The following is an 11224-nucleotide window of genomic DNA, read 5'->3' as shown; positions in this document are numbered from 1 at the left end:
TCCATCAGGAATCGAAAGAAGACCTCAAGTAAGGCTAAGGAGAGCCTTCGCGAGAGCTCCAAGACCGATCCGGACCCCAGGAGGACACCCGGTGCTCGAGGACTTAGACTTCGTGTCTGCGAGAGAAGTCTAGTGAGCAGGCCTCCGCAACGTGTTGATTCCATCAGGAATCGAAAGAGGACCTCAAGTAAGGCTAAGGAAAGCCTTTGCGAGAGCTCCGAGACCGATCCGGACCCCAGGAAGACACCCGGTGCCCGAGGACTAGGACTTAGTCCCGACACAGAGATCTTTTTCACTGCAGACACCGCAACGTTTCTACTCCCTTCATTCCACGTCCAACCCTGTTTGGCAGTGCAAAAGCACGGCCCCTCTTACCTGAAAGAGGGAAACATTTCTCAAAAGTACTCAAGACCCTGTTTCAACCCCCGATGCGAACGAGGGTGGTTGACGGACGCCCCACCAAGACTCCCGTCCCCTGCCGCGGCCCACCCCAGTCGCCGACTGACTTTAGCCGGCCCAGAGCGACACTGGGAACTCTAGTAGAGGAAGGTGTGGGCAAAAACCTACTCAGAACACACACACACACACACAATACCCAAAAATCACATTTTCGGACTCAGGGGACCTTGAAACGTTTTTTAGAAATTGGGGTACCTCAATTTTTTTGGAAAGCATTACTTTCCTTACCTATGGTAATGGGACAAGGAAAGTAAAAATTGGGACGAACTGGGTTATTTAGTCAAACTGGGACGATGACAAACTAGGTCGTTTCACGCAAATGACAAGCTTGGTTTACTCGCGGAAATCCACGCGATAAATTCTATTGACCAAACGTAGGCAACGTTTTCCAACTCGTTGAAAGTGGCATCTTTTTACAGAGCTGTAGGTGATTATTTTGTCATTGAGTTCAGATTCAAATTATTGGTTGAGTACTATGAAGGACAATATTATTAGTAGTTATGTGAAAAAGTACCTGATTGAAACTATAGACCTTATGGGAATACAGCAATAGACTTGCTTCTCCACACATCTGTGTAATCACTTATCAGCTGATTTATGGTGAATAATTCTATAGTCTGATCTTTACTCTAATATTGGCGTATGAAGGAAGCTCCTTTCTCCTTTCATATTATCCTTGAATTGCAAAATTTACAAAAACCTTGTATATACATCGACATATTAAAAAAGGAACACACCTGTCAAATTTCATGAAAATCTATTCCCGCGTTTTGCCGTAAATGCACAACATATAAACATTCAAACATTTAAACATCAAGATAAATGCCAAACCGTCAACTTCAATCTTAGACCTCACTTTGCTCGGTCAATTAAGAATCATTGAATATTCTGATCACACAAAAATGTAATTCATAAATTGTTTGTTATTTTTCAAAGACAAGACATAATCATATAACTTATTTTTACTGTACTAGTTGAAATCTATTGTTGGGTTCTAATCTATTGGGTTCTAATTACTAACCTATGAAAAAGATAACCCAAATTGAACACCTTCTCTGTTCTGAGCCTATAAATATCTCAGTTTTGTTTCCAATACAGTTAGATACTAGAAGGAGATTTGAGGAAAAATGATATTAACATTATGTTTTCATAAATTTTATTGATTCCCTGAATATGATGGAATTCCCCAATTCAAGAATATTACTAAAACTAATGATTACTCCTTGTGATGTACCAATGATCGTACAGCCCTCAAAATACAAAATAAAATTTGTTCATAGGCTAGTACAAGAACGGAATAGCTTCTATCACCGTAGAAACATATAATCTTATCTGAGGTCGATAGACGATTGTTATCTAACTTACCAGGCAAGAAATAAATAAATCTGTAATTGTATGCCTTCCAAAAAATTAGTCAATGGAAAAAACCATATATGTTTATATGCCGATGGATTAGAACAGTAAAGTTATATTTGAAGGTTAGTTTCGAAATGAAAACATAACCCCGAAACAAACCAAGGCTAGCTCATTAACAAGTAGCAAATTGAAAAGGCAGTTCAACTAAACATTGATCAAAGAAATAATATATCATTAAATTTTTCATTTTTATGCTTTTGTTTCTAGGTCAAATAAGCCCAAATATTTATTTAGTTTAAACTACAAAGAAAATATACTTGTTAAAAATATATGAGCAAATTAACTTTTTCAATCTGTCCCATCCATATACTAGTCATTCTGCTTCGATACATCGATTTAAGTGATATCGACCATCCGATTAAACAAAGATCAACCAATCTAACCTACAAATATCTATCATTGAATCATAACCTCAAATATTACAACCGTTTAACTACTCTATTTTATCAGACTATTCTAATCATAAATTACTTATTCATTTTGCGTCCTCTTCTTTCTACGGAACAAAACAGTGGGGCATTAAACGTTGAGAAATATTGCCCATGGTTTATGATTGTAGTTTTGGTTTAATTGTTGAAAGTTTATAATTATCAATTTTAGTGCATGTTCATGCCCCTCCCAGGAGCAGAACTTGACACATGGCGCCCAACTGTGTTAGCCTCTGATGAGACCCCTAGGCATGTACAGCTACACTATTAGACTACATAATTATCTCACTAGTACCCAGAAATTTTTTCAAACTTTGGATCAATCCCAACTTGTCAAACTTAGCCTGAATACTCATCATAACAATCCTAATCAAACTAGAGGGACACAGAACCCCAATTATTAATAAGCCGTGCCCTGCATGATCAGTGCGGGTAAAAGATTTGTCAACTAGTGATGAATTTTTAGGGGAGAGAAAGAACGAACTTGAGATTGAACAGATCAATTTTGTATGTGGACTGAACCACACGAAAATCATAAAACAAGAAGGTTTCGTATCCTACCTCACAAGGAATTGCTATATGTTAGTACTATATGTCCTATTTTTATTGTTAATTTTTAATGTTTATATGTTTACCTCGAACAATTGAAGGTCAACGTGCACTGAATTATCCTCTAGTCATCTCGCGGCACTAATCACTGTGATAAATATTTGTTGTTCACTTATCTCATCACTTATCTAATTTTAAGCGAATTAGCATCGTTTCGCTTGTCTGCTCACACACTACCGAACTGTCGCTTGAACTTCCACGCTGTCACCCAAGAATCTGCCACTTCACCATGGAAAACTCCAACCCCAATTCGGACGTCTCGTACCCAGTAGCACTACCTTCAGGACCCAGCGCACAGGCGGATGCGGCAATAGTTGACGACGCTCCATCCAGCACTCCCACTCCAGTGGACGACGAGGCAGAGACCCCAAGGAGTTGCGAGCCCGGCAGCATATCCTCCATGGGTTTCAACACCAATAACCTGGGCCAGCATTCGTCCACCCAGCTCGAGCTCCAGGATGTACCAACCGCTTCACCTCCATATGCCGCTCCTTCGATACCTGCAAATAAAGAAAAAACATTATTTGAGGATACTCGCGGACCTCTATCAATAGCACTGGCAAACAGCACCCTTGCTACAAACGAACAGTTGATATTTGAGATCGACGAACGGTGGAAGAGGGACCGAAAAGAACATCAGGCAGAGAGAGACCAGGACCGAGCAGAACAGAGGGAGAAAGAGCGCAAGCAACAGGAAGAGAGAGACAAGGACAGAGAAGAAAGATACAGGGATAGAGAAGAGCGGAGAGAGGAGTACAGACAATTCTTTGCTTACATGGATAGCAAAACTACGGCCATCCTAGGACAGGTCGACCAGAGGATTGCTGAACAAGCCCAGGAAATTAAAGATAAAATCACCGATGATCTCAACATCCGAATGGATGAGATGTCCCTAAATATGGAGAGCAAACTTACCGAATTGAACACAAGCTTGCGGGTCGACATAACCAACGAAACCCAAAAGCTAGAAAAGCGGATGACAGAGAAAATAGTTGACCAAATAAAGGTGACCGAGGAACAGACCCAAGCACATTTGCAAATTGAATTAAAAAATCATCACACTAAGTGCGAAAGTGGACGCCAGCACTTAGAACAAGAGCTTAAAACTGCTATTCGAGCCGTGAGCACCTCCGTGGATCTCATTAGTCTTAAAATTGAACAAAATGCAGAGAACCAGTTGACCCTAGAGAGCCGAATAGACCACCTATCGGATCAACAGAAAAATCTTAACGACAAGGTTAATTCCATGCAGGATGGCATTCAAGAGCAAAAAACCCAGTTCGAAAGGAAAATGGCCGCCACAGATTCTAAAATCATGCATCTGGAATCCCGAATGACTTTGGCACCGAACTTGAATAGTAGTTGCATACCTGCCGACAATACTAGCATGCTATCCCTCGTCAACAATCTGGAAAAATTTGACAATACGCCACAGTCCATACAGCCGAAACATTTCATAAACCAGCTTAAATCCGTACACCAACTAGTGCCTACCCCCTGGCCAATATGGCGTCTAAAACTAACTGCTCTTCTGTCGGGTGAACCACTATTATTCTTCCACAACTATGCTCAGGAGATAGAGACGTTCAAAGAATTCGAAAAAGTTTTTCTAGAGAAGTATTGGAGTGCAGGGAGACAACAAGGTTTGTTGGCAGGAATTGTCTCTAGCCAGTACGACACACGTGTGGATAATTCCTACACCACCTTCATCACCCGGCTCCGGTATTTGAATACGCAGCTTGATAATTCAGTACCCGAACCTGTGCTGGTAAGATTAATCATAGATAAAATGCCGAGATACATACCACTCGCATTGGCCACCCACCAAGTTACCAGCTTCAAAGAGCTGGAAAATTATCTACATTGTCTACAGACCGTGGATGACAAGCCCCAAGGTCGAAATAGACAGAGTGACTTCCGCCAGAATGACCACGCTCCCAATCAACATCCGCTTGCCACCGTCTCACCGAACTACGCACCCCATCGCAAACCCGACAACAGAGAAGAGTACCAAGTCACTTCATCTAGCCACGGACATCGTAATCCCAATCGCCCACCACAAACATATAACAACAACCACAGAAACTTCAACTCCACTTATAATAACCCATCTCATTACGACAGACGAGACCAAATTCAACGGCGCTCAAATAACAACAACCCAAACCTACAACATCGAAGGGAGAAAATAATAAACACCGACCGGACACAGCAGAAACCGCAGTATAAAGAAGCTCCTGGAGGCCAAGTTAGCAAACCCGGACCTAGCAACCAGAGTAATTCACCGAACTCCTGACTAGACGACCGTGCCTGTCTTCAAGCACTGTTAACACATGTGAATTTCAGACCAGCCAATATGTTAGCAGCGCGAAACCAGGACAGGCGATGACTATGTTATCAGCATCGTCACCCGAAGCACGTGAGGTATAAACCCCGTCTATTGGCTAACAACGACCAATCCCTCCAAACCTATCTACCCCTCAAGATTGCCAGTACCAGATTAGAAGAAGAGGTCAACTGCTGTATAAATTTCCGAGACGACATTCCAGAAGCGCTGATAGAAGAAACTGATAACCTACCACAGAAAATAAATGCATGTTATCGAACATACATTACCATCCAGCTAGCATCATCAAACCTCCACGCATTGATCGACACCGGTTCACAATGTAGCTTGATACAGAACGACTTATATAATCAAATAAAAAGTACAACTGAAATCGCTACGCTACCTCTCTTGTCAACTTACCTGTCAGGTATCAATCCAGGACGTCGCATTAGAGTAACGACCCAGTGTCTCCTCGAAATCCAGATTGAGCAGCAAATGTTTCCGCACTCTTTCCTCGTGTTACCTGTGAATGGACCACATATAATTATTGGAGCTGATTTTTTAAATCACTATAAAGCCATAATAAATTTCAAACAACTTAAACTGTCATTAATCTCCGAAACCAAAGATGCCATCATAGCCACCTCATTAAGATTAGAGGGTAAGTCCAAAATAGCGGAAACCATGTCCTGTGATGTAGACAATCGATCCGAGCAAGATGACTGGGATATCCAAAATATAGAAGAGTCGTTGAGTAATATAGCAGCTCTACAAATACCTTCCTCAACAACAAACCTAGATAAAACAAAGGACTGTACTGAGGAATTATTAAAAAATTTATTATTCACCATCAGCAACAAATCCGAATGGAAACCCGAACTCAGAGAAGAGGTAAAACAAGTCTTTCTCCGTAACAGAGATGTATTCTCGGAACAACCTGGCTTGGCTAACCATTTCCAATGTAAGTTGAAAGTGAAGCCCCATGAGTACTACTTCAAAAAATCCTATCCCATTCCCTTTGCGCATCGACAAGCCGCCGCAGCCGAAATAGCTCGGATGGAGGAACTGAAGATTATCGAGCCCTCCACTTCACATTACAGTTTGCCAATCACATGTGTTGCCAAAAAAGATGGAACTACCCGATTGTGTCTGGACGCCCGACAGCTAAATGCCATACTGGACGATGACCGAGAATCACCCGCACAGATTGATCAAGTACTCCAGACATTCCATGGAAAAATGGTATATTCCACAGTCGACTTGAGTGCAGGATACTGGCAGGTAGAAATTGCTGAAGAATCGAGGGACTACCTTTCCTTTCTGTTCAATGGTAGAAATTTGAGATTCACCCGGCTTGCATTCGGTATCCGAAATGCCATGTCAGTCTTCATAAGATGTTTGAGACAATCACTGGGAGAAGATATTACTGATTTTTGTACGCTTTATGTGGATGACGGGATAATATCTTCCACAAACGTCCAGGAACATAGCCAACATCTAAACATAATATTTACTCGCCTCAACCAATGCGGCATGAAGCTCAAATTATCTAAGTGTAAATTTTTCGCCGACAAAGTAACCTATCTAGGACACATTATCACTCCAGAAGGGATCAGTCAAGATTCAGAGAAACTGAAAGCAATAAGAGAATTTCCATCCCCCAATAACAGAAAACAGCTCCAACGCTTCATTGGTTTTCTCCAATTTTATAGAAAATTCAATGCTCGTATGTCACATTATACAGCTCAGCTTAGCCATGCGCTATCATCCAGCAAACCATGGAAATGGGGCGAGCAAGAAGAAAAGATTTTCGAAGAGTTGAAGGAAGCTTTCCTGAACACTGTAGTGCTGAAACACCCTGATATGGGACAACCCTTTTATATCAACGTTGATGCCTCTGACTACGCGCTCGGCGCCGAAATCTTCCAGAAAGACAAAGACGGAGAGAAGGCCGTCATTGCATTCTTTAGTAAAACAATGAACGCCGCACATCGTAGATATTCGGTCACCGAAAAGGAATTGCTCAGTATCGTTGAAGTATGCTCCAAGTATAGAAACCTACTAATCGGGCACAAAATCTACATAAACACCGACCATAAAGCACTCACTTTTTTCAAGACTGCGAAATTATCTAACAATCGCCTCTCCTGCTGGTTCCTTCTACTACAAGAATTTAACCTGGATTTAACCCATCTACCGGGAAAAAGAAACCTAACGGCCGATTTCCTCTCACGAGAAGTGGACGCGACCCATTGCCAAGATGTAACCTTTCACAGTTATGATATAGAAGCTGACCAACCGATACGGCTACCGACTGACATATCCCCTTTAATCTCAACAAATCTATTAACTTCATATCGCATAATTCAAGAACAATCAAATGATTCTACCGTACAACAAATTGTCCAGGAGATAAGCAACCCTCTAAGCGATCACCAACCCTACCGTGATCACTACCTCATGTTTGAGAATTTGCTATTTCATCGAGCCAACAAACACACACAACATTGGAGACTCGTTATACCAACTAACCTAGAGACTGACCTCATCAAAGAAGCCCACGAGAGAATAGGTCATTTCGGAATCCGAAAAACCCAGAACGCCCTAAAAACCTGTTGCTATTTCAAGGGTTCAAATAGAAAGGTTATTAGAGTCGTCCGAGCCTGTGATGTATGCCAAAAAACTAAACATAGCAAGTATCACATACGAGGAAAAATGATAGCAATAATTCCAGACAAACTGAATGAATTAATTTCCACAGATATCTACGGACCATTACCAATGGCAGCATATCAAAAAAGATTCATCTTCGCATTAACCTGTGTATTTTCTAAGTACACTATGCTATGCCCCATCGGGAAAATAACCGGCGAGAAGTTAGCCAAATGTATCACCGAAAGATGGTGTAATGAGATAGGAAAACCCACCAGAATACTATCGGATAACGCTACCTACTTTTGCAGCAAAAAATGGAAGGAGGTACTAAACCAGGCAGGTATTTTGTATTCACACACCTCCACATACACCCCGAGCGCAAACCCGGTAGAGAGAAAAATGGCTGAGATATCTCGCTTCATGCGCGCATATTGTAAGGGGGATCACCACCAATGGACTAATTATTTACCTTTTTTGGAACAATGTCTCAACAACTGCGTCAACGAGAGTACAGGATTCACTCCTTATGAAATTTTATTCGGAAGCCGGAACCCATCTTTCATAGAACTACTTATACCGTTTCCTCGACCGCCCGATACACCTAACCTCAACATAATTCATCTAGTAAAGAAGAATCTAGAAAAAGCCGCCGAACAACGAAAGAAGTATCACGATCGATCGTCTAAACAATTCAAATACCAGATAGGAGATGAGGTACTCGTGAAAACACATCGTCTGTCCGATGCTTTGGGAAAAGTAACCAAAAAATTCTTCGAACTCTACTCGGGACCTCACAAAGTAACCGGCATTTCCGACCATAACACAGTACAAATAACCGACTACGAACCCAATCCCTCCACATGGTGGGAGAATGCGAGCAACATTAAACCATATCACCGAATCTGAACAATACACAATATCATCAAATAAATTGTCAATCAAAACACATTAACTTACCTCTCGGAATTTGCATTTGACGCCCGCCACATGTACAGAAACCGTCAACAAGACAGCACCATCCACAGCAGACAACCTGCAACAACACAGGAACAACATTAAACAACAATAGCCATAAAATAAATATCTTTAATTCATTAGTCATAATCAAAATCTGTCATAGTACGCATAGCACCTAACCTATTACATGTAACCGGTTCAATCAGTCATTGTCGAAATTATAAATATACTCAATAAACATTTGAAGCATCACAGGCAAATTGAAAGCATCATCTAAATTCACCAGCTTATTTAGTATGCAAACAAAATTAAATTATCAATTTTAGATCGTCAACAAAGATCCAGTTTGCAGTATCAGCCTAGCTAACCTAAGAAAAAGGTACAACAGCTACGGGAGTAAACAAACAAAACGAAAGGATGAATAAACATAAGCGGTTAGCGAGATAAGCAGGCATCGGTATAACAAATGATGATAAAGACAGTAAACAATTTTTTATCTCTGTGATACTCACCGTGTAAATATTATGATATTTTGTCCACAACGAGGCGAGGTCGAGTTCCAACTCAAACCCAAACAAACTTCCATAGGCATCTTGTTACAGACCTGGAAAAGGAAATTATTATTAAAAATAAGGCCAGATAAATTTGCCCAACTAAAAATCTGTGCACTAATTGCGTACATATTATTAAGTGTAATATTGAGAATATTAAATTAAGCATTTGGCCTGAACACACAGGAAATTGTTTGAGATTGTGAAAATTGATAGCCAGCTGTAAGCAAAAGAACGCATCAAGCAAAAGTGCCAACTTCACAAATGCCAAAAATTGTTCAAGGAAATATTGTATTTATAAATGTATGCCATGTAAAAAACCAATGAGAAAAACCAAAAATAATTTTATGTTCATTATAATATGTCTATTTTATGTTATTGCATGGAAAAAGAATTAGATATCGACCCATAACCTCAAAGATATGAAGTAATAGATCAAAATTATGAAAAAGAATCGATTTGTCTAGTCTGTACCAAATTTAAGCATGTAATACCTACTGATTAATGTAAAGTTAGCCAAATTTAAATGTTATAAACGTTCTATGTCTATTTTTGTGTAAGAGTCATCCAGGACAGGTGGTATCTAATGAAAACATCAACTCAGTACACATGATTGCTCGAAGGAAGAGTAGCCGGAAGTTAGCTACCCGATGTCGACTAACTGTTGAAGTCGCATCTATGTTTTAAACATTGCATTGCATGGCGAAATGCCAAAAATCTATACTTTGAGGTAAATGTATCACGGTATTGTTTACACTCACCTTTGTAAAGAGATCAACCTGGAAAAATCAGCTTGACTCTATCTAATTCATAGGAGACTAGAGGGACAGACCTCACTCCTGAAGGTTACTACCAATGGCCTGCGTACCTTATCACCTTAAGTTGCACCGGATGAGTCTGCGCACCATCTAGGGCACTTTGAACCCGTTTTGTGTTCGATGAACCAAAAATTTGCTCAGTTAATTGAGACCAGCTACGTAAGATAGCAGATACCGAGTCAATCATTTGGTACTTGAGTAAATCGAGCCTGCGCGCTCATAGATCCTGTTCCTGTATCATAAACCCGCCGACTCGATTTAGAGGGACTTTTTTGTGATGTACCAATGATCGTACAGCCCTCAAAATACAAAATAAATTTGTTCATAGGCTAGTACAAGAACGGAATAGCTTCTATCACCGTAGAAACATATAATCTTATCTGAGGTTGAAAGACGATTGTTATCTAACTTACCAGGCAAGAAATAAATAAATCTGTAATTGTATGCCTTCCAAAAAATTAGTCAATGGAAAAAACCATATATGTTTATATGCCGATGGATTAGAACAGTTAAGTTATATTTGAAGGTTAGTTTCGAAATGAAAACATAACCCCGAAACAAACCAAGGCTAGCTCATTAACAAGTAGCAAATTGAGAAGGCAGTTCAACTAAACATTGATCAAAGAAATAATATATTATTAAATTTTTCATTTTTATGCTTTCGTTTCTAGGTCAAATAAGCCCGAATATTTATTTAGTTTAAACTACAAAGAAAATATACTTGTTAAAAATATATGAGCAAATTAACTTTTTCAATCTGTCCCATCCATATACTAGTCATTCTGCTTCGATACATCGATTTAAGTGATATCGACCATTCTATTAAACAAAGATCAACCAATCTAACCTACAAATATCTATCATTGAATCATAACCTCAAATATTACAGCCGTTTAACTACTCTATTTAATCACACTATTCTAATCATAAATTACTTATTCATTTTGCGTCCTCTTCTTTCTACGGAACAAAACAGTGGGGCATTAAACGTTGAGAAATATT

General features: G+C 40.0%; 1 protein-coding gene across 1 annotated transcript; it reads right to left on the bottom strand.

Moving 5' to 3' along the window:
• Positions 1-2903: 2903 nt before the first annotated feature.
• On the bottom strand, positions 2904-9629 carry LOC120353057. Its single transcript, XM_039435539.1, has 4 exons — positions 9366-9629; positions 8854-8929; positions 5662-5764; positions 2904-3412 (listed from the first exon to the last, which is right to left on the bottom strand). Exons 1-3 carry the CDS (start codon positions 9533-9535, stop codon positions 5690-5692), a joined length of 321 nt encoding a protein of 106 aa, XP_039291473.1. The 5' UTR covers positions 9536-9629; the 3' UTR covers positions 2904-3412; positions 5662-5689.
• Positions 9630-11224: the final 1595 nt, after the last annotated feature.

The sequence above is a fragment of the Nilaparvata lugens genome, chromosome 9 (assembly GCF_014356525.2).
Source record: "Nilaparvata lugens isolate BPH chromosome 9, ASM1435652v1, whole genome shotgun sequence".
Taxonomy (NCBI): Eukaryota; Metazoa; Arthropoda; class Insecta; order Hemiptera; family Delphacidae; genus Nilaparvata; species Nilaparvata lugens.
The sequence above is the reverse complement of the archived record's forward strand: the minus strand, read 5'-3'. Positions and strand labels throughout refer to the sequence as shown.